The sequence below is a fragment of the Brassica rapa genome, chromosome A07 (assembly GCF_000309985.2).
Source record: "Brassica rapa cultivar Chiifu-401-42 chromosome A07, CAAS_Brap_v3.01, whole genome shotgun sequence".
Taxonomy (NCBI): Eukaryota; Viridiplantae; Streptophyta; class Magnoliopsida; order Brassicales; family Brassicaceae; genus Brassica; species Brassica rapa.
In genome coordinates, this window is record NC_024801.2 from 1625803 (window position 1) to 1650651 (window position 24849).

At 32.8% G+C, this 24849-nt stretch overlaps 2 protein-coding genes across 5 annotated transcripts; one reads left to right on the forward strand and one right to left on the reverse strand.

The window, feature by feature from the left end:
• The first annotated feature begins 5199 nt into the window (after positions 1–5199).
• LOC103839970 (homeobox-leucine zipper protein ATHB-21) lies at positions 5200–9034 on the forward strand. Of its 2 annotated transcripts, none has more exons than XM_009116448.3 (3): positions 5200–7328; positions 7478–7818; positions 8472–9034. In XM_009116448.3, the coding sequence occupies exons 1-3, from the start codon at positions 7241–7243 to the stop codon at positions 8706–8708; spliced, it is 666 nt and encodes a 221-aa protein (XP_009114696.1). In that variant the 5' UTR covers positions 5200–7240; the 3' UTR covers positions 8709–9034. The 2 variants fall into 2 exon arrangements, with proteins under 2 accessions (XP_009114696.1, XP_009114697.1); XM_009116449.3 differs by having other exon boundaries at positions 6124–7328; positions 7481–7818.
• A 770-nt stretch (positions 9035–9804) lies between these two features.
• LOC103839968 (scarecrow-like protein 15) lies at positions 9805–23097 on the reverse strand. Of its 3 annotated transcripts, none has more exons than XM_033275419.1 (2): positions 14130–23097; positions 9805–13965 (listed from the first exon to the last, which is right to left on the reverse strand). In XM_033275419.1, exon 1 carries the CDS (start codon positions 20790–20792, stop codon positions 19317–19319), a length of 1476 nt encoding a protein of 491 aa, XP_033131310.1. In that variant the 5' UTR covers positions 20793–23097; the 3' UTR covers positions 9805–13965; positions 14130–19316. The 3 variants fall into 3 exon arrangements, with proteins under 3 accessions (XP_033131310.1, XP_033131312.1, XP_033131311.1); XM_033275421.1 differs by having other exon boundaries at positions 9805–13978; XM_033275420.1 differs by having other exon boundaries at positions 9805–13978; positions 14126–23097.
• Positions 23098–24849: the final 1752 nt, after the last annotated feature.

Consider the following 24849-nt stretch of genomic DNA (forward strand, 5'->3'; position numbering starts at 1 on the left):
TTCTTTGCTCTCTCTCAAATCCGAATCTCAAATTTCAGATCCTTACTACAACATGATGAAGGCAGACAAAAGGGAGTGTGACTAGCTCTATGCCGTGGCGGACACAAACTGTGGCATTCCAATGAAATGTGCTTGTGGGCAACCTATCAAAGTGAAGACTGGCGAGCAGGGAAGGCATTACTATGTATGCAAACACGAGTATAAGAACGACGCTCGTGACGAGGCGATCAACTGCACGAAGCTGGAATCTAAGATTGCGCAAATTATCTTGGAACTTAAAGAACTGAAGAAATTAGTCAACAGTTAAATTATTTGTTAAGCTTAGGTTTGTAAAATTCTAATCCTAAGTTCTATCTAACTCGAAACTGGAAAGTCTTCCAAATCGAAACTTATCGGAACAAGTCTATGTTTATCTGTTTGTTTTTTATATCGGAACTATACTGCTTCAATCATACGAAACTGTAAAAGTTGGACAACTTCTACCAAGTTTTCCAAAAGATAAAGTAAAACTTGGGTAACTTTTGCAAACGAAAATGTCAAATTTGGGAATTTTTGGCTAACTTTTGCAAACGAAAATGTAAAATTTGGGAAACTTTTCCCATCTCTTGCAAATGCAAATGTAAAACTTTGAAAACTTTTCCCATCTTTTGCAAACGAAAATATAAAAATTGGGAAACTTTTCCCATTTTTTGAAAACGAAAACGTTAAAGTGGAACTTTTTTCTCATCAGAACATCAAGTTTTAAAAAAGTTAATTTCCCATTCAAAGTTTAGATAGAAATTAACCCTACTTGCGATTCCCCTGCTTATCTTTCTTGGTCTTCTTCGGCTTCTCCTTCGTCTGCTTCTCCTTCTTGTCCTTCTTCTTCTTGGCTCTTGTCTGAATGGGATTCTTCAATCTAGGCTTTTTGGACGGTTCTTCTTGTCCGTAAAATGAAGTTGAAATGTGTCTTCTTTAAATATGAGTGGTTCGACCCTTTGTTAACAAAAATGTTCGTTATAACAAATTTTGGTTGTTAATTTCAATGTTGGAAGAAAATATAACAAATTCGAGCTTTTCATATTAGTTTTTCAAGCTTAGCAAATTAACTTCACTCTGTACCCTCAGATCAAAGCTTATGGAATAGCTTTGTTATATGCTATTTAGTTTAAAGAGTAATAAATAATTATTTATTGTTATTATTTGTATACCAACAAAGATTTTGAACGAAACTAATTTCTGTTGCAATTTATTCTCAGTCCTTAACTAGAATTCATAATCTAGAAAAATTATTGTTTATTGACTTTAATACATCTATACAAAAATATTTAAATCACTAAACTAATTAAAATTATGTTGAGATTTGTATTTTCTACAAAACAATATTAGATGCTTTGTAATTTTTATTTTAAGATAAAAATTTATCAAAAACTATATGATCAGATTTTAAGCTATTTTCATAAATGGCCAATTTTTTTTTAAAAAAAATTAGTTTGATGGTATATTTTATTTTAAAAATATTTAAAATATTTGTATTTGTATCTCAAATATCTTCTGTTGTGGCGTGCAATGACTAAAAAAGTTTATAGCTAACACATTGATTCCAAACTTATAATTTCTCTGTTTCAAAATAATATATGTTTTAAAGAAACAATTATTTCTAAAAATACATTTGTTACATTTTCAATGCATATATTAATGGTAAATTGTTAATTTTGAAGATATTAATTGTATTCACTGAATTTTGATTGCCTAAAAATTATAGAAAATAACTAATTACAAAAGATAATATGTTTATAATCAAAATTTAACATATTTTGTAATATATGTGAAAATTTTAACATGCATTATTTTGGAACAAAGGAAAACATACAGATAAAGGAAAAATATGTTTTTCTCCCAGTTCAGAGACCGAAACTTGTACAAAGTCCAGATCTACAAGCAACTAAGACTCTAGATAACTACCTCTTAACTTAAATAAAGTTAATTATTAACCAATGACTTAAATTTGGCCACGAGTCTACACATCTTAATTATTCGCAATTTTCTATCATATATTCTCGAATCCCAAGACTCAATTAACACCAGTTTGCCTGAACAAAAGTCAATAACATTAGATTAATATATTTTATTTATTTTACTCTAAACTTGATTTATATTCAGATCTAATTAGCCAAGAATTAAAAAAGGCGATTAGAATTAGAAATACATATTCTTATAATCACGTTATATTTTATTTTTTTGCACAAACAACAACTCGATCCATCAAATTTGAGTTCTGAGTTCTTCTTTAACAAAAAAAGAAAATTGAGTTTGGCTGGTAACACGACTGCAAAACTATTACAATAACATTAGATTAAGATATTTTATTTATTTTACTCTAAAATTGATTTATATTCAGATCTAATTAGCCAAGAATTAAAAAAGGCGATTAGAATTAGAAATACATATTCTTATAATCACGTTATATTTTATTTTTTTGCACAAACAACAACTTGATCCATCAAATTTGAGTTCTGAGTTCTTCTTTAACAAAAAAAGAAAATTGAGTTCGGCTGGTAACACGACTGCAAAACTATTACAAACGACAATTAATTTGGTCTTAAAATGGGCATTGGTATAAATATGATAAACTCTGATTTTATTTTGTTCTCCTGCGTAGTTTTTTATTTATTTCATACTTATGATTTTTTAGTTGGTCCAAGGAATTTGGGATCGCAATAGTGAACAATAAACTTAATATTATCTAATAGAGTTTACCAATATAAAATTTTTCCATAAATTTAGATAGCTTTAAGTTTATGAAAACTGTGTAACCAAATTTATTATTATTATTTATAATTAAATTAATTAATTCTAAATTATATTTTAGTAATACTTTTGACAAAAAGTTATTTTCTTAATATTTACACAGTGAGGTAAAATATCATATAATATGGAATAGAAGGAGTAGGTTTTTATTGGTCGTAATGTTTCCGAATCACCAAGATAATGTTGATATGCTAATAGCCTAGTACCATATAGCATGGGCAATTAGATTTTTAATTTCCCAATTAGGAAAGTAGCTAATATCCATTATCCAGTAAAACCACTCCGTACTTCACCGGTGGTCTGCTTCACATTTATCTTCTTGTACTGAATTTAAACATGAAATGTAGTTCAAAAATGATTTTTCCAGAAACATGTTGAGTGTGAAGACTAAGCATTTAATTTTCTAGCATTGAGTACATCCTACTATATAAAAGGGATTAAATTCAAGGCTTTTGGGACTATCCACCTCACCCAAAATATTCTCATAAAAAAAATTAGAGATAAACGTCATTTAGAAGATAATTAACTAACATACGACTTTTGATATTTCTAGAAATTTCAAATTTGTAACTGCTAATTTATTAATAGAATCATATATCTATATTGAATTATGTTCTATTTTTAATCGTTAGACTTCAAGGGTTAATAAATTATTAATTTATAATATATATAGTTTATAACTTTAGATTGTAGTTATAAATAAAGAGAAAATAACCGGGGAGGGTGAAGAAGCTCATGTAAAATTATGTAATTAAAATGGTAAAATGGTGAGTATGATGAGGTGAATCTAAGAAAATTTGTTGTACAAATTATGGTGCTTTCTTCGTCCACTATAATGATTTAAAATAAAATATATATTCACATAATTGTCAATATTTGTTGTTTTTTTTTGGTAAGATGGTAAGATTATCATTTTCTAAAAGGTTACACTGTTGTTTTTAAACAACTTATTACAACAAGGAAACAAAAACAACCAACAACAACTCAAGGTAAAAAAAGTCTTAAGGAGGTCTTATACAAGAAAGATAAAAAGAAGTAAAGAAAAGGAGAAAGAAGAACTTGCCGGGTAAGAGAGGAGACGGTCGCGCATCATACGATTGAGAGAGGCAAGGATGACTGATGAAGGTGAGGAGACAGCTGTGAACACACGAGCATTACGCTCTTTCCACAGCAGGTAGATGGCTGACTGAAAGTAGAGCTTGATGACTGGAGTAGCATGCGCATCTGCGTTGACGCGAGGTTGATTGATCCAGGCTGCAACAGAATATAGATCAGCGGGAGGAGAAATCCAAATTTCAGCAGCAAAAGGCTCCCATATCAAGCGAGAGAAAGAGCACTCAAAGAAGAGATGATGGTGAGTCTCTATTTCTAGATTACAAAGGACGCACGTTCCTGAGACATTTAACCCCCAACGCCTCAAGCGATCCTTGGTTGGCAGTCTTCTCCGCAAAGCCAGCCATGATATAAACACATTACGTGGAATATGTTCCTTGAACCAAATAGTCTTGTGCCAATATTTGTTGTTGATAGTGTTTATATTATTTTTTGACATTAGTATCCATATTTTTTAGTAAACTGATCCAAAGAGAATAGTTTGTGGAGCTAACCAAACGAGGATTATAGTGTTTACTTTGGAAAAAGTAATAGGTTGAATGATAGATGGCGTGCGTGCTTTTTCACATGGAAATCTGCACATAGATTAAAATTGTAAGATTTGAATCATAGAGAAAATATAGTGTATATGACTGAAGTTGGTCCATTCCGAAACTAAAGATGGCTAAAATTCGTCTTTGTCAAAATGCATAGATATGAATTTTATATGAATAGAGTTCTCCATTGATTATAGCAGTGTAATAAACTCTGTGTGTAAAGGAGAAAAAATGTTATATAAGTGAAAACAAAAATTATGATTTTTTTTCTTGTGCCTATAGGCTCTTCGCAATTTGAAGAAGAAAGAACATATTGTGTGAAAATCTTTGGCTCGGTCAAATTTTATCCAGTTGTTTATAAAACTGTTGTTATGTGATTCATGTAATTTTTAAGTGTTGATTTAAAAGCCCAAAAAACCCATCTATACTAACTTTTTGATATTTTTTTCTGTGATTTGAATTTAAAAAGAGATAAAACTTTCGATAAGTTATGTAAACTCAGAACAAGTATTTAGCTTTAGAAAGCATTTATATGTTTCAAACTTATAATATATATATAATGTTTAAAATTATGCATATAAAACTTATGTAAAATGTGTCTGAATATGTTTCTCTTCTTTAATGTGTTAATCGTACTATATATAATATTATTTTAAAATTTCAAAAAGTTTATGTCACACACAAAAAACCATTAATAAAAATATAATTCTTCATCTACAACAAGAAAAATGAAAAATTATAAACATATAAATTTAAATTAAGAAAAACTAACATTGGAAAAACAAGAAGTTAATGTAAAAGAAAAAAAACCGACAAATAATATTATAAATAAAATAAATTTATAAGACACAATCCGCGCGAAGCGAGGAAAAAATCTCTAGTCTATATAACAAATGTCTTTATAATTGTTCCAAAAACTACGAAAAAAATTTATTGTATTGCGCTTTTTAATTTGAGTAACAGTTAATAAACGAAAAGTATGACTGAGGCAGATATATAAGACAATTTTTTTTTTGTAAATGAAGCATATGCGTCTAGTGCTCAAACCACAGTCACACTCACAAACAAGTCAATTGTCATTATAATTTTCAAATGAAACAATATCATACGTATGAATATTTAGTTTTGTTTTTACATTAGTGATTTTGATCTAATTCAAATAGATGAGCAAACTCCTATACTATTCACACCCAAATGCTTAAAAAAACTTGGGTAAAATTCAAGGCATCGAGCGGTATTCATTCTATTGGTGCTGATTATTACTGCACTAAAATCAAGATCAAATCTCTTTTTTTTTTATTTTTTTTTTTTTGAACACCTATCAAATCTCTTTATGACTATCAACAATGGTTATAAGTATTCAACATCGTAATTTACATGTATTTAACAGTTCACGTCATATTCTCTTTCTTCCACTTATTAATTTAATATTCATACAAATTTTGTCTCTACAATTGTTTTGTTTAATAAAATTCAACATCATATCTCACCATTTATTTTCTTTTATATTTTCATCTTTATATACTAAGAAAAATAATAAATTGTAATTAAATCAAAATAATTGATACTTAAACAAATTTTTTAAAATACACTATGTTTTTATATTTTGCAAATAATAACTATGATCAAATATTAAAATATCTATTATTGAATATGTTTCAAAAAAAAGAAAATTTTAATGTCCAAATAAAATGAAAAAATATCTATTTGTAGAGTTTTTTAAATAATAAATTTTGATATAATATAAAAGTAAAATAAACATATTTACTATCAAATAATTATCTTTAAACAATTGGGGTGAAAAAAACTAATACCAAATATACATATAGCCAATAAATAAATACCATATATTTAATTTATATTTTAATTAAAACATAATACTTCAATATAGTGATATGTGTCAATGTGGACTCAGATGTTTTGTTTTTAACAGGTTAAAAGTTTTCAACACAACTGAATCCACACATCAGATTTTTTTCTTTCAACTAGGTCATTGTGAGCATTCAATTTTGAAATTTTAATTCAACAGGTCCAGTGCAATAGTCTAAGAGAATATTTATATATCTTTTATTTTAGGTGTTGCCAGTCTAAAAATCCGATTAAAAGAAAAGCTTCCTAAAGAACGAGTAAAAAGAAAGAAAAAAACGGGTGAAAACTATAAAGTAATTGAGATACAAGTAAACACTATAAAGTAAACAACCTTTCGAAAGACAAGTCACTTATGTTTTCTCTTTTAGTTTGTTGCTGAGACCTATCCATATGATAGTGATAACGACTTCCTCTAATCCTCTCATTACACGTAAAAGCTTTATCGCATTATCGTCTAATTAATATTGGGGTATATTATTTTATTTATTTCTTATGGCTTTCACATGAGTTCGAGAAAATGATATGTGTCAAGTTAACATATAAATCATATTTTTGCGACGTGAAACAATAGTAATGATATTGATGTATATGTCATTATGCATCCATCTTTTCGCATACCTGAGGAAGAGTATTTTTGTTTTCCCTCTGTAAAGGAACTGAGAGTTTGGTTTAAAAAAAGAAGGAATTGAGAGTATTAATATGCAAAATGGCAATTACGTAATTTGAAGAAAATCACAAAAGAACTAAATGTAATACAAAATAAGTGAAAAGGTATAATCAAACCATCCCTTGACACCTACTCTACCTTTATAAATGATAACTCCTCCTCTTCTCCCAACACATCTTCTTCTTGTTGCAAATCAATTGAGACAAAAAAACATCAATCTATTCATTCTAAGAGAGAAGCAAAATTTAGAGAGAGACCAAGAAACATGAATAACCAGAATGTAAATGATAATAATCTTCTTCTCATTTCTCGGATGTACCCGAATGTCTATGCTTCATCAGTACCACAACAAGGTTTGCCCATTCTACAGTTCTAATCATTTTTATATCATTGTAGTTATTTTAGTCTTTTCACAAACTTGTATGATACTAAGAGGGCTTAAAGAATTGAGACTATTTGTTAAGTTATAACATTAGTTTTGATGGGCTTGTCCATGGTCTAGCAGTAGATTCAAAACCAGTGCGTCCGAGGAGGAGGAGGAAGAGCAAGAATGTTGAGATGGCCCAGGAAGGTGGAGATGGAAGCAATGGGTGGTTTAGGAAGAGGAAATTGAGTGATGAGCAAGTAAGAATGCTGGAGATGAGTTTCGGGCTTGAGCATAAGCTTGAGTCTGAGAGGAAAAACCGTCTTGCTTCGGAGTTAGGGCTTGATTCTCGTCAAGTGGCCGTCTGGTTTCAGAACCGCCGTGCACGGTGGAAGAACAAGAGGCTTGAAGATGAATACACCAAACTCAAGAACGAACACGAAAACGTTGTCGTTCAGAAGTGTCATCTTGATTCTGAGGTGCGTGATAGTCTTCTCTTTCTAAGAGAAAACATTATTTTGTCATAAACTATTTAAAGATATATGCTAGAGTGTTTTCTTCTTCTTTTTTGGAAAAGGGTTAAGATATATGATAGAGTTGTAGGTTAATGAAATTCTGGTTATACTAACATATAACAAAGATTTAGATATTTTTTTTAAATGAAATTTATTTTAAAGATAAAGGAAATTAATACCAAATATAACCGAAACACATTGTAAGAAATTGTGTGAGAGAGAGAGAAAGAAACCAAAATTTTGATTGAGTTTCAGATTTGTTTTGTTACCTTTAGTCTATAAAGTAGTAAATAGTACAAATTAATAAAAATATATATTATTTTTTGTTATACAAAAGAAACAAAATAATAAAGAAGTGACTTGCAAAAACCTAAAGAATAAATAAAATAAAGTATCATTTTATGTAATTATCTTTCCGTACAACTTTCTTCGTTTTCTAATGGTCACTCACTGGCTTGTCTTAATCACTGGGCCTCTAATCACCAGGCCCACAAATAACACTCATCAAATCAAACTCATAAAACTTTTTTTTTTTTTGGTAACATTCAAACTCATAGAACATTATTAGCTATTTATGGTAAAGTATTTTAGTTAATCAAATCAACTAATTATTTCAGGTTCTTCACCTAAAGGAACAGCTTTATGACGCTGAAATAGAGATTCAACGGTTGGCACAAAGAGTCGAAGGAGCCTTAAGCAACAGTCCGATCTCAACTTCTATCTCCGTCGAAGCCAATCTGACTACGCCCTTTTTTGGAGATTACCAAATCGGAGACGACGGTGAAGGTTACGAGAACTTGTTCTACTCGCCGGAATATATCGATGGATTAGAATGGATGAGCCAACTTATGTGAAAACAACTAGTTAACTTAATTAGTATAAAGTTCGTAAAATGATAGGGGTTATTTGTGATAACTAGGTTATATATATGATTGGTCGATATCTATAACGAAGCAGATTAGCAGAATGTAGATAGATCAATGGGTCTGATTAGATTGTGTAATATTGTGCATATCTTTCTCTAAGCATAATTGCTTAGTTATTAATTAGGTTGAAAGCTGCTTTAATTAGTTTGACAGTATGGTCAATGTTGGACAAAAGATGTATTATTTGTTAATTACAAATAAATTATGATTTATCTTTCTTGTAAGATGTTTAATACATAAAATTACTTGCTATTCATGGTTGTCGGCAAATCTTTAATTTTCTTTCAAGATACTATCTTTGAGAAAATTATACTCAAATATATGTGCATTGTTTAATAAATCATATACACAGTATATACAAAGAAATCATCAAGAGAGTATAAACTAATCCCTGATTTCTTATCCAGGAAATAAGTATCCAACAACAAGTTATCTATAATCAGAACAATTTAACTACTAAAACTCAACCGTAACATACTATTAAATTAAAAGAGCAAATTACAATTAGCAACTAAAAGAGCAAATTACAATTAGCAACCAAAAATAATTTGCCAGAAGAACCATTAAAACTGTATGACGACATATTTGATGATGGTTACGAGCACTTGAAAACAATAAATAGTTTGTTGTCAATTAATGCATTTTAGTTCTGTATATAAGTATTATAGATAGAGAAAAAATCCAAAATAGCACTAAATCAAGTTTTTGTTCCCAAACTAGCACTCAAGGCCAAAAGTCACAAAAATAACACTTAAGTGGTGGGGTTTAGGGTTTAGAATTTAGGGTTTAGAGTTTAGGTTTTAGGGTTTAGAGTTGAGAAGTGAGGTTTTGGGGATAAGATTTTAAATTTTAAAAAATAAAAAAATTTAAATTTTTCAAAAGATAAAATGCTATTTTGGTCATTTTAGTTTTTGAGTGCTATTTTTATGATATAAACTTAGAAAGGTGCTATTTTGAAGATTTACCCTTATAGATACGTGATAAGTTTTAACTAAGTAGTGAAGATTGCTTTTTTTTTTTTTTGAAGATTGCGTTGCTCATTATTGTTTAGTCGCATGATATGAATTATTGTGTTTCAAAAAAAAAAAGAATTATTGTTTCAAGAAAAATAATTATTGATTAGGAGGATTTTATTTTCTTTCTGCAGTGCACGACTTGATTGGCAAATTTAATATTTACTTACTTTACACCAAAAAAAAATTAATACTTACTAAGAAAACTTGGTTAAAAAGAGTTATATCTACAAATCCTATGAGATAGTGTGATACGTAAGTACAAGAAACAAGCACGTAGATAATTTATTGACAAGAATACGGACACTGGTTGTCATAATAATAATAAAAAAAAGGAATACGAACCACTGGAATCTATAGCCTGATAGAGCTAAAGCATGTCTTATGGTCAGATTGGTACGTACGTGTTTCTATATGAACTGTGGACATATATATTTATAAGAAAAACTAATACTTAATTTTCAATAGAAAAACCTTATTAATAACACCAATAATTATACAACGTAATATAAATATATAATAGAACCTGTATAGATAATGAGTTTTCTTTAAGAACGTTTTAATCATCATCTACCACATTTAGTGGCATGACTTAGAAAACTAACGGCTAAAGGTATCGCATTCGCACATCATATACAAACAAAAACAAAACGACGATAAAAACTTTAATATTTTAAGGGTCGAAGATAATATTTGCCAAAATTTAGAAAAGATATTCGGATAAAATGGAACTCAATTAGGTAATAAAATAAATGTGGGTTCACCTCATGTGACCACAAAATTGGATAGCTTATGACATTAGGACGGTCCAATATTGACTCTAGCTAGAATATATCTTGATATTCATATCTTACTATTATCAGTTTCTTATTTGAATCAAAAAGATTCAGACAATATATGACGTCTGTCCATGTCTAGAAACATGCATAAATATAAGCGCAAATATAATATATAAAACCTTATCACTAGTTTTTTTCATACCAAGCTAAACTGTAAACCTAAGAACAATTAAAAAGGAACATTTTCTTTGAGAATATCTCTCAAATTGGCTAAATGAAAAAAAAGGGGTAATTTTCTTACAAGTTAAGATACTCAAAACACCTGTGGTTAATATGTTTATTATAATTAATCACTGTTAGAAATCTTAGAGATATTGTTATTGATATGGGTGTTCTAAGAAACAGCAACTTAGGATTCATGGTTCTAATTGTCCCATGTCCCTTATCTCCTCAGCAGATCAAAGTTTTGTACCTGCTTGGTGTCTCTCAAGTGTGTGAGCTAAATGGTTACATAAAGTTCAGATTCTGTCAAATTAACCATGAAGAAACTGACAACGACATGTTTATATATAGGGATATGTTATGTGCGTATATATGTGTCCAAAGTTTGCAATTTATTCTTAACAAAAAGTGGAATCGAGAAGTGATAAAACGCGATTGGTGCAATTTTAGGAAATACGGATTGATATTAAAGTTTAAAGAAGCCAGTGTCTACGGGTACTTTTCAAAGTTGAAGTCGACATTGGAGTATAGAATGATATGTGTCAAGATATCATGGATTGATGTGTTGAAAGTCGGTCATCTTTTCTGGTATTTTAATTAAATTTTACATTATCTTGATACTTTTATCTTGTACGTTTAGATGATATTTTCAAAACGATAACAAATGGAAACAAACATATATCACAGTAAACCATCTAGATTTAGCTCAAACAAAATATATGTTCGGTTTAATTTATGTGATTGTACCTAACTCATAACTAATAAATATGATATATTTCTGTTCACAAAAACATAGGATATATATATATATATATATATATAGCCATGTTCGAAAACACGGGCGATCCGTATAATCGCTAAACGCAGGTTCACCTGGCTAGTGAACCAATACAGTTGCATTATACTCTAGACCGAGTTATGCACGTCCAGTCCGTATTTTAACATTATGCAGACGTAGAATAGGTAAAACGTTTAGATTAAAAAAAATTGATCATATTATTTTTGTACACAATCTGGCCCAATAAAAAAAACTATTAGTAATAAAAAGGTTCAAACCATTATCTATCTTTTCCGGCAGTGAAATTGGGGATTTATGTTAACCTAGTGTCAATTGCTCTACCTCAATCCAGTGAATACAAAGTAATTCACTGTGCATCAAGATTGTCCACTTGTTACAAATTCTTCTTGTACCGGATTCAAGGTAATAAACTTCAAACCATTCACTTCTTTAGTTATTGAAGTTTTTACTCGTACTGTAAACTTTTCAGATTTTATAGTTCAGTTGAGAAGTTTTTTTAAAGGTTAATGGAGTTTGATTTTGCTGAATGTTGAGTTAATAATTTGTAGGATTTACTTGAATGGAAGTGGACATGTACTGATTTTTTTAATTTTATTTGTTAGCTTGACTTTGGAAGTTTAAAATTTTGTCGTGTGAAACTATGTTTTGTCGTGTTAAGCTGACAAGAAAAAGAATTGTCGTGTGAAAGAAATGGTCACGTACTGATAGGCTTCACACGACAAAAAAGAAGAATCTTTGGAAACATCCTTTGATATACTCACATTTTTCTTTGGAAGCATCCTTTGATATACTCACTTTTGATATACTCACATGTGAAATGGTCACATGTTTTGACATGTTAAGTCGCTTGTCAATGATGAGAACATATACAAAAAAGAAGGATATTGTGAGGCCAGGAGCAACAAGGTTTGCAACATACTTCCTCACACTACAAAGTATTTATGAGAAAAAGGGGCAATTAAAGAACATATTCAACAGTGATGAGTGGCATGATTTTAAGCATTTCAAGTTTGTGAAGGGTAAGACTGCATCTGATACTGTGATGAGTTATATATTTTGGAATAGTGTCATGGTTATTTTAAAAGTATTCAGCCTTATGGTGAAGGTTCTTCGGTTGGCTGATGGAGAGAAGATACCATCTCTTGGGTTTGTTTATGGTGAGTTTTGGGAAGCTAAGAAGTTTATTAAAGAAGCTACTGACCATTTGGAGAAGAAATATCAACGTGTATTCAAGATTATTGATGAAAAAATGAAAGGAGTCTTGATTATCCTTTGCATATGGCTGCTTACTTCCTCAACCCTTATTATTATATAGTGGTATGGAACCAAAATACACGTGATGCATTCACTTGCCTCGATCGTTTCGCACGTAGAATACATAAGAAAAACAATTAGAAATCTATATCATATAACCTGCATAGGCTATTCGACCAAAGATTTGTAGTTAGTAGTTAGTAACATTATCACATTATTACTTTTGTTCAAAGAGTTCGATATTTAGTTTCTGTTCGGTTCGGTCCATCCATGATCTATCCACTTCTAATTAAAGTGGAGCCTGAGATTTCAGGTCCCTACTCGAAACAAAAATATTTACAATTGAGTCCGTATATTTATAAATTATAAACCTACACTTTATTTTAATAGTTATCTATCTTATTAAAACTCAAGTACAAAATGGAAATGTTTGGAAACATGGATAGGAGTTTAAAATATAAATGTGTTTGGAAACAGGGTTTGCTTAAATTGTTGTGTATGCCCGTTTATCTAAAGCCCATCGAAATCCATTTATACTAAAACCCATCGATTTGAATTTTGTAAAAATTAGTTACCTTAAATATCTCATTCTTATCGTATAAGATCTTATTCAGTGTAACACATCGATGATTACCTTCTCCCCACGTAAAAGCATCACTAGGAACAAAAAGTATATACCCTAACGATTTATGATGAAAATATTTAAGAAATATCAATGATTGATTAGCAAGATACTATAAAAATACAAATCCAATTAAATAGAACTTCCTTAATTTGAGAAAATATTTCGCGTGAACAAGATCAAAAGTATCTAAGTTTGAATAACATATATTACAATATATATGATTTCATCAAAAACAAAAAGGAGAAAATATCGGTGATACATATATCCTCGCCATAAATACAGCTTAATCTATATTTCTTCACCCATCTATATATACTGAGACTACATTCAAATACTTTAACATCGAGGTCTCACAGCAAACATGTCAAACGTAAGAAAAATGTGTCTTATTAAGGATCTCAAACCGTTCCGAGATGAATGGCGTCTCACTCTGAAACTGCTTCATTCCTGGAAACAAACCACCAGCTATGGAGGAGATACTCTTGAGTGTGTCCTGGTTGACCAAACTGTAAAATACATTTCCTTTTACAGAATATATATATATATATCGATTCTCATCTAATAGTGACTCATATTCTATTATGTTATTTTAAAAGGGTGCTAAAATCCAAGCATGTTGCAAGAGATCTCAAATAAATCGTGTTTAACGTTACCTACGTGTTGGTGAATGGAAAGTCATTGACACCGTGAAAATAACTGGGGTAGGAGTGGGTCAATATCGACCTACAACGCAGCAGTACAAGATGATAATCATAGGAGACACATCAATAACCCCTTCTGATTATCGGAATGATAATCACTTCCTTAATCTGGCTAACTACGAGGAGATTGGTAATGAAAAGCTGAAACCCCATTTTCTAATTGGTATGTGTACACAACGATTTTTACCTTTTGTATATATATAGTTGTTAACTATTATAATAAAGTAAATCTTTATTTGTTATTGAAACAGATATCATGGGACATGTTACTGATCTTGGACCAGTAGCTATGGTCCAAACTAAGGGAAATGACACGAAAGAATATCTATTCTAAGGCGAAGGTTAGATAATGCCATGACTGCTCCAGGAATCTCAACTCGAGAGAGAAATACCATCAAAGAGAATCTCAATCGAGGTTACTTGGATGAGGAGATATATTGGAAACAAAAGAGTATGACCATGTGGTTGCTGTCGGATGATCGTAATAACACATATTTCCATGGTATAACACAAGGAAAGCGAAATCGTAAGACGATCACTGCCATACAAGATGAGAATGAGGTGGTGGGCAGAGGACATAAAGACATTGCTAGTGTGGCCGAGTCATATTTTCGAAAGCTCCTCACCTCAGAACAAGTTGACCAGAGACATCAGAGACAGTATGATGACATTTTTCAAGGTTTCCAGGGAAGGGTAACACCAGCTATGAATCAGGATTTCACAGGTAAAATAACAGAGGAGGAAGTACGTACAGCTCTATTTCAAATGAATCCAAATAAGGTGCCGGGCCTGATGGATTTACTGCTGTTTTCTATCAAAAATTCTGGGAGGACATTAAAGACGATTTAATGCAGGAGATGTATGAATTTTTCAATGAAGGAAGTATGGATCATCAACATAACCACACCAATATTTGCATGATTCCTAAAGTCTACCCTCCTACTGGTATGGCTGAATTTCGTCCTATTGCCTTATGCAATGTGTCATAAAGATCTTCTCTAAGGTGTTGGTTAATCGACTGAAGAGTCATTTTGGCAATATTATTACTGAAAATCAAACTGCTTTTATCCCCAGTATAGTGATTTTAGATAATATTATTGTAGCTCATGAGATCTTTCATAGCTTGAAGTCAAGGAAAAGGCAATCAACTTCTTACATGGCAGTAAAAACATATATTACGAAAGCTTATGATAGGTTGGAATGGAGTTTTCTCAATGAAACAATGAAGCATATGGGATTTGATGATCGTTGGATTCACTTGGTCATGATCCGCGTTACAACAGTCAACTTTTCAATCTTGATCAATAGCTCACCAGAGGGACATAAAGGCCAGAAAGGGGTATCAAACAGGGACACCCTTTGTCGCCTTATTTATTCATATTATGTGCGGAAGTCTTATCTCACATAATGACAAAGGCTATGGAAGATCAGTCTCTTTTGGAAGTCAAGATTGCCAATCAAGCGCCACCAGTTAATCATTTCATGTTTGCTGATGATTCTCTTTTCTTCTCTTTGGCAAATCAAAACGCTGCAAGGAATCTAAAGAGAATTTTTAAGTAGTATGAAGATATCTCAGGGCAAGCCATCAATCTCAACAAGTCATCAATCATTTTCGGGAAAAATGTAAGAGCTACAGCTAAAACAAATGTGAGGAATATTTTAGGGATTCACAATGAAAGTGGCCATGTCAAGTATCTTGGACTTTCAGAACAATTTACAAATAAGAAAAGTGATATGTTTGCTTACATTGTTGATAAAGTTAAAGCGGTGGTTCAGAGTTGGAAGCATAGACATCTATCGCCTGGTGGAAAGGAGGTTTTGCTTAACTAAATTGCGCTTGCTATGCCTAATTTTCCATGAATGTGTTTACGTTGCCAAAGGAAATTAGTGAAGAAATAAACAGTGTTTTAGCGCGGTTCTGGTGGGGATCGGGTGATAAAAAGGGATTACACTGGTATGCTTGGAAGCGGATTTCTATTACAAAAAGTGAAGGTGGACTAGGTTTCAGAGACCTTGAGAACTTCAACAGGCTTTACTAGGGAAGCAGGTATGGCGAATCATGCAACATCTTACATGTTTGATGGCTCGTGTTTTAAAAGCTAGGTATTTTCGTGATGATGATATTCTAACAGTTACATTGAAGAAGAAATCATCTTATGCTTGGAAATCTATACTATATGGAAGAGATCTAGTACGTCAAGGGATGATGTACATAGTGGGTGATGGTTCTTTAATTAATATGTGGACTGATCCGTGGCTTCCTGTACATCCTCCACGACCTCCACACGCAAGAGTCCAACCAATACATGATGCCAAACTTAATACATTTTTTAATGGGAGCAGGACTGATTGGGATTATCAGAGATTGAGAGAGGCTGTAACGGAGAAAGATTGAAGTATTATAGTAATTCTCAAACTCGGCGAAAAGGTAAAGCAAGATTTATTGGGATGGCACTACAATGAGAATGGTTTATACTATATTAAGTCAGGCTATTGGTTCAGTACTCATTTACCCACAAATTCGGTGATTTTGCCAACATTTGGTGATCCACAGCTTAAACAGAAAATATGGAGAACAAAAATGCCATCAAAGATTAAGCATTTTGTTTGGAAACTTTTGGCTAAGTCGCTGGCTACAGGGGAGAATCTACAAAGAAGACATGTCATGCAGCATCCAATCTGTAAACGTTGTTGCCATGATGTTGAAACAGAACTTCATCTTTTTTTATGCAAAGATGGTTTGGAGGGGATCAAGAATAGCAAATACGGTTCTTAATAGCTCAATTGCTACTTTGGAAGAAAGGTTAGAAGCTTGTTTTGCCTGCTGTTTTGCTGGAATGACTCATCTACAGGAACTACCTTTCTGAATATTATGGAGGTTATGAAAAATTAGAAATCATCTTATATTTCAACAAAAACAGATGCATTGAAAGACATTGATCCAATTGGCAAAAAGTGATGCAATGGAATGGACGAATAATACTTGTGACGTTTCAGAGTGCAATAATTTTAGGATATTTTCTCCTTACATTAGATCAGGTCATAAGTTTTGGAGAAAACCACCGGAGGGTTGGATCAAATGCAATGTGGATGGATCTTTTTTGAGAAATACGATTGAGAGTAGAGTTGATTGGATAATAAGGAATGATGCAGGAGGATATATGGGAGCAGTCCAATGTGTAGGAAGAAGGGTTCAAAGTCCGCTTGAGAGTAAAATGCATGCAATACTTATGACATTACAATATTGTTGGGGTAAAGGATATAAGAAGGTGATAATTGAAAGTGATTGCAAAAAGGCTATTGACATTATTCAGAACAGAGTGTTACATTTTGGTATATATAATTGGACACGGGAAATACATTGGTGGCAGACAAAAATGGATGATTCAAAGATGCAATGGATTCCTCGAGAAACAAATCGTGTGGCGGATAAGTTGGCAAAGGAACATTCAAGATCTTCTTTTATTTATCATTTTTATGTTCCAATGTTTATTACAACTCTGCTTCATTCTAATCATGTACACTCAAGTTAAGTTTAATAAAGTACGATGTTATAAAAAACAATCTATTTTGGTCATTTTATTCTTTGTGTGTTATTTTGGTATTAAAAAAATATTTTATTTTGAAGAAAAAAATGGAGAAACTACTGAAGATGGTCCTAACCATAAACCAATAATAATTTGAACCTACACCGTAGAAGCACAATAGTTTAATGGTTAAGGTTTAAAGTTTTCTACATCCAGGTTTGGGGTTCGAATCCCAAAATATGCAATTTATTGCAGAATACAGGAAATCCAGGTTTCAAATCCCGGAGAGAGCGATTTATTACTGCAGACTACGGAAGAAATGCTTACAATGGATATTCAATATGGTACAAGGTAAATCCAGTCAGACGTGGATTTTCATAGGACGGTTCAGGTGATGCAGTTAGGCGTAGATCCTCATAAGGCAGGTAGTATTGTCGGTTGTCAAATCGTCTATGTAATATTTCTCATAATTATAATGTCATACTAAATTAGCGCTAAGAAAAAAAATTGAACATATACCGAGTACGAGAAAGAGAGAAATAAAGAAGTCGAAAGTAGAGTAAGTAGATCTCCGGCGAACGGTCGGCGCGTGAGCGTGCGTGCCGTCACCGGAGACCGTCATCCTTCAGCAAAAAGTTCCCGATTGTGTCTCACCCTCGATTCTTACGGCATCCGCCTTGTCTGAGCTCTGGCCAGCCACCTAATGTGGTGTTACTGTAACTGGAGTGAAGACGCGGAGGTTTGAAAGAGCGGAGAGGTGAAGATGTTTGTGTCTTCGGTTCCGGGAGGTGGAGGCTAAGTTAGCTCCGCCGACGCCGGATTTAGTCGCTGAGAGGCGGAAGTTTCTTCAACTTCGCCGTTGTCAGCTCAAGTTTCCGGGAGGTGAAGGCTCCGTCAGCCTTACGTCGCCGGCTTCAGGTTCTCGAGGTTGTTTGTTTGCTCGAGTATGGACTCTGGTCATGGAGCGGAAGAGGTTCTCGGCTTGTGATATCTAGGGTTATGTAGCTTCGCCGTTGGATGAGCTCTCTACAGTGGGATGATGCTCTCCGACAAGGTTTCAGTAAGGTGAAGAAGAGATTTGGTTTCGGTGGAGGCCTGAAGGGATTAAGAGCTCCGACGAAACGAGGGTTTCAGCGGTTGGGTACGGCGGTTTGGTGAGGCGGAGACCGTTAGATCGAGGCGGAGCGACGCGTGGTGCACTGACGGTCAGGATCTCCACACGTGTCTTGCTTCAGCCTCGTCGACGCACGCATACCAGAGCATGTCGGTGTTGGGCTCGAGGGTTTGGGCTTTGGGTGTAGCCAATTTGGACTTCGGCTTTTGTTTGTTTTTGGTTGTCCGTTAATAGTGTGGATTTTTGTAATTGAGCTTCGGTCGTTGGGCTTGGCCCGTTTCTTTTTATTAAATCAAAATTTGATGGGAAAAAAAAAGAACCTACACCGAGTAGATCCATATCTGAACAGTGACATTTCGATGTAACGCATATATATTGTATTTTTAAATAAATATTTTATTTCCATGCTAAAATCAGAGATTATTTTAATGTATTCAAAATAATAATAAACCAACCAGCCAAATACTTCTATACCGCTATACCCAACCTCCCGGTTCATTTTTTAAAACCGCCAAGCTGACGTGGCAACCAAAGGCCTTCCATGCCAACAAAGCACTAACTCTCCCTGTCGTTTCGCCACGTGGAACCCTCTGACTTGCGCTTTCTCCACTAAACACTCAGCTTGAAAATCGACAAACTGGCTTAACGGAACCATCCTCATCCCCGCCGCACAAAACGCCTCCCGCCACGTCATCTCTCCACCACCCTGTCTCTTGTTAACCGCTGCTGCTTCAACCGCCGCCGCGATTTTAGGCCGCAGCACAAACCCTTCTATGATCTTCTTCACCAAATCACCGTTCGGAGCGGCAGCGTCGAGAGATTCCAACACCATCGTGTAGAACTCGAACCCACTAACAAACTCTCTTTGAAACGATCCAGCTCCGGATATTCCGTTCCATCCTTCGCTGTCCACGAAAACGACGACGTTCGGTGAAACTCGCCGTAAGTCGTTAACGAAACCGGAGATTCCGTTTAAACGGCGGAATATCACCGGAGAAATCAACACGACGGTTCTTTCTCCTTCCACGAATCTGATCGCTTTGAATGATAACATCTTGAACGTTCGCATCAGAACGAAATCAATCTGAAATCGGATTTTCAAATCGGCGGCGAACTGAACGAGATTCTCTTTGACGAGACGCGTCTCCACGGCGGATTCCTCCGGTACAACCGCCGTGACTCTCAGAAATCCGCCGGTTGCTGATGATTTCTCGGCGATCTCTCTCATGAGCGACGCGTACTGACCGCCGAATCCGATCTCGAAGTCGACGATGTGAGCGAACGGCGAGGAAGATTGGTGGAGAGAGTCGAGGATTGCTTGATTCGCCGTGAAGTGAGAGAAGAGAGGTATCGGAGATATACCGGAGAATTCTTTGATTGCTCGGATTCTCTCGACGATCTCGGTCCATGAAGTTAACCGGTTTTGATTCCGGTTCGAACCGGAAAGAAGCGAACCGAGAGCCTCCTTGAAGTAAAACGCTGCTCTCAGAAGCGGCCTACCCGCAGGAGATCTCAGCCGTTGATTGAGCCGTGACAATATCACCTGAGCGTGCTGCAACTCGTCCGAGTCGACACAGTCGACAACTCGGATGAGATCTTCAATGATATCAAATCCTCCTCCTCCTTCGTTGTTGTTGTCATACCCGTACTCCGCAGGATTAAGCTGATCGGGAAAGCCTGGAAGCGGTGGATCAACGACGGCGAAATGGGCAGGCGGAGGGAAATTGGGTTTCAAGTTAGGGGTAGAATCGTCATCTAATTCTAATTCTCTCATGATTGAATCCCAATCCATGGAACGCATCGCGTGATCGTCTGAGGGAAATTGATTATCACCACCACTCGCGGCCGAGACGAGTGGCTTCTCTTCCACCGTTGTGGGAGTTGGGCTTCTACGGAGGCCGAGCACGGAAGTGGGCTCGTCATAGACAACAAGATTCTTTCCTCCTGAGTTACTGTCCGATGAAGCAGGGACTCTCATGTCTTGTGAATGTAGAATTAGTATTGTTTTTTTTTTCTTTCTCGAAGTTTGCGTGGGGGAAGAAGAAAGGGAAAGAGAGGAGGCTTTTTGCAAGGAAAATGATTCTTTGCTTTTATGAAAATGAGGTTTTGATCACCAGATGTTCGAGCTCCACTATGTTGATGATCAGAAAGACAATTTTTCACATAAGAAAATCAAGTTGTAGTTGTATTATATAGGACTCTTCGAAAATCACTTTTAAAATTTGGTTCCTTTGGTTTAAATTTTTTTAGTTAGTTTGGTTAGAAATTTGAGTTAATTTGGTTTGTTTAGGTTAGAAATTTTGGTTAAAATTGGTATAATTTTATCATTTTTTTTAAATGAACAAATCAACTGAAAGGAATGGACGACCAAACTTTTCAAAATTGTCAAACTAAACCGAAATCATGACCAGACGAAAAACTAAATCAAACATTTTGGTTCGGTTCGGTTTAAATCTGCAAACCTATCTATCTGCATAGCTCCTATAAGCAAAGATTTGTTACGGGTTACGGTGTGCTGGAAAAAGAACACAGTAAACGACCAAGACAGTGAATCTGCCTAAGTCCTTGGTCCCACTTTGTAGTTAGTTTTGTCGGCGATTTGCGTTGAAGGCGTATGGACCGTTAGATTCACCGATTCATGAACCAATTGATATCAGCGCGTAGGTAACACGCTCACTCCCACCTCTCTTCGTCTTTTTTTTTCTTTGCCTTTGCTGCGATGAGTGAGACAGAGAATATATTCCCTTCACTGATTGGTTTGCAAATTTTTAGTCTCTGTTGAGAAGAGGACTAAACTCACAGTTTATGCATACGTAACACGGTTGGTTAAACATTGCAGGGTTTTAAAGATTACAATGGCTGCCTAAGAGTCGTTGAAAGTAGTCGTCACTGTTAATTAACATGATAGGAATGGTCATATTCCTCGCGAGCATTTCTTGATTTTGAGAACTTATTTCTTTGGTTTATTGGATTTTCTGAATAACTCATACATACCCGAAAACACTGGGTAATCAAATCTTATGTCTCGTGTGCCCTATTTCTTTTACATTCTTTTTTTTTGTGTGTATGAATCTGTTACATTCTTTAATCTTGAGCTGTCGATTTTAGAGAGAGAGGGCGAAGGCGTGTGTTGTTAGAACGATCAAGATCTTGTGTTGAAAAATAGTGTTAATGAAAACACTAGTTACTGAAGTTTTGACACTATAATTTCGTTATTTTAGGAGATAGAGTAACAGGTTTTGTTCTATCTCAATGGTTGTATATTATCATTTCCCAAGTTTCCTCATATCTTCCGTTAACAACAATCCTAATTCTGAAAATTTAATGAAGCTTTTACCCGGAAACTCATAATACTTTCGGTGGATTTGAATTTTGTTTCACCAACATCAACCCGCGGATATTCATGTAAACATATAAAATCACATGTTCTATTTGATTTGATGGATTCTCCAAACTAATTTGCAAAGGTAATTAATTTTCAGGTTCATGGACTTGAGTATAAAAATATTTATACGTACACACCACTATAAATACTTGTGCTGTTGTGCACAAGCCTAATTGTAATTAAATAACTAAAAGTAAACTACTGTTTACATGCAAGGACTTCATATTGCCTTCTACTTACACAGTTTGGGGAGACTATCACTATTTTCCCATAAAATATTAGCAGTATAAACCCGTTTTTAGCACATGTAGTCAGAGTTTAAACAAACCAATCAATCATTGATATATAATATTCCCATTATGCCATTATTTATTTCAACAGACCTAATAATATTTCTACGTTGGATTCCCTCGTCAGCTTAAACGTGACATTAATTATATTGGCAAAGTTTATTAGAGCCTATAAGGGTGTCACATAGAGTTGATCGTAATCAACTTTAGTTTAGGTTATATAGTTTTATTTTACACATCTTACATGTCTGAAAAACAAGACAAAATAATGGAAACCAGAGCTTATTTGATATTATTGATATATAAAGATTTGTTATATACATTTTAATTTATTCTTAATTGTTATTATATAAAAAGATAACATCTATTTCAGTACAATAAATTCAGAACTTGAAATAATTAAATAGATAATCTCACTCAAATATATATATTTTTAGTTTTTACAGTTTCCCTACACAATATTTTTAAATTTAGTTAGTTATACTATAGAACAAATATTTGTTTAGGATCTTTTTTTTTTGTTTCAACAAATATACTTTAGCAACTACAGTTTTAATATATAGTAGGATTTTATGAGTAAATTTTATACATGCTTTACAAATTTTAACCTGTTTTAATGGTAAATGATTTTTTAAATGATTTTTAAAATAAAATAAGTTAATTTATTAATTTAACATAATTTTATATTTAATTTATATCATACTTCTATTTTAATATTATATAGACTATAAATAGAACATTTATGAAAATAGCATACAATTATTTTATAATACAATCTTAATTAATGTTTTTTTAAATAATATTATACTTTTAATTACAAAATTAATTAATGTATTATCATATAAAAATATTTAATTTTTATTAAGATTTTGTTAGATTTTTTTAATAGATTTTTATAATTAAAAGTAATATTAAAACAATTTATAGGTAAAGTTGTTATATGTGTTGATTATATAAGATGTGATATCTTAATGATACCAAAATGTTAATTTGAAATAAATAAAATATAATTTTTTTAGTGAAGTCCATATTTTAAAAAATCACACATGAATAGAAGTTGTGACTTATATTTTAATAGAATAGATCTTAATTTTATTAAAACGGATTTCAAATGAAAACAAAAATGTATTAGACGGGTCTATATTACTTGTTCAGTAATATTAAAAAACCAATATTTCTATCCAAAAATAAAATTTTATATAAAAATTGTCCATTTATTTATAGGTTTTAGTGAAGGACACATTCTCAATGTTTTCTTTGTTTTCGTTCTTTTCATTATTTTTCTATGGGTGGGCGTTCGGGTATCCGTTCGGGTTCGGGTCGAGTATTTTGGATTTTCGGGTATTTCGGTATAGAGGTGTAGAACCCATTCGGGTATATCTGTACTTCGGGTCGGGTTCGGATATTTTTAGTTCGGGTTCGGTTATTTCGGATCGGATTCGGATATTTAGATTTTGAAAAAAAAATAATTAAATTTTTATTTCTCAAATTTCTTGTATTTAAAAATATAAATTTCACTTAACTATTTTTTTATTTTTAATAGATTGAATGGTTAATAGATTTTGACATAACAATTTGAAAGTAAAAAGACATTAATTTGGTTATTGTTTTTAAATTTTGGATGTAACTTTTTTTTAATTCTAGAAATAAAAATTTGACATGCATTTTAAGTGAGTAGCAAATCATTTTCTCTATAATTGTACGTATATTATATGAACTTAAAATATGTGTAATATCAATATAAATATTTTATATAAAATAAGAGATGTAAACTAGAAATATAGAGTTAATTATACATATGTTCGGTTATTTTCGGATATCCATTCGGGTTCGGATATCCAATCGCTGCTAATTCAATACCCGTTCGGATATTCTGCTACTTCGGTTCGGATTTCGGTTCGGGTTTTTCGGATATCGGGTAAAATGCCCACCCCTAATTTTTCCTGTCACCGGGAGTCTTTTAAGACATTTTTTTGGTAATTCATTGTTTTCTATTAAAGCTTTTATATACACTAGAGATTTTGCCCGGGCTACGCCCGGGGTTAGAAAAAATATCAATGTATTTAATATATATAATGCACAATTACATCCCTTGTTATTAAAATATAAACCAAATATTGAATTAGAAATGAGTAAAACTGAAAAATTATCATTTTTACAATCTAAAAATACATATGAAAAGATATAAGAAAATGTGAAATGAATAAAAAAAAGTTAAACCTAAGTTACGATCCCAAAAAAGGTTATGATCCTGATATGTTTGACCTTATATATGGGGTTATCATGAACACAAATTATTAATCAGAAGTAAACATGAGCAAATTCTGAAAACATGCCACATCATTTTTCTAACATAGTAG

Bases quoted from the DNA above. Each gene is read 5' to 3' on its own strand.
- LOC103839970 (XM_009116448.3), top strand. From the start codon at position 7,241: ATGAATAACCAGAATGTAAATGATAATAATCTTCTTCTCATTTCTCGG. The intron at 7,329-7,477 runs GTTTGCCCATTC...TCCATGGTCTAG, and splicing joins TTCATCAGTACCACAACAAG to CAGTAGATTCAAAACCAGTG. The intron at 7,819-8,471 runs GTGCGTGATAGT...TAATTATTTCAG, and splicing joins AGTGTCATCTTGATTCTGAG to GTTCTTCACCTAAAGGAACA.
- LOC103839968 (XM_033275419.1), bottom strand. From the start codon at position 20,792: ATGAGAGTCCCTGCTTCATCGGACAGTAACTCAGGAGGAAAGAATCTT.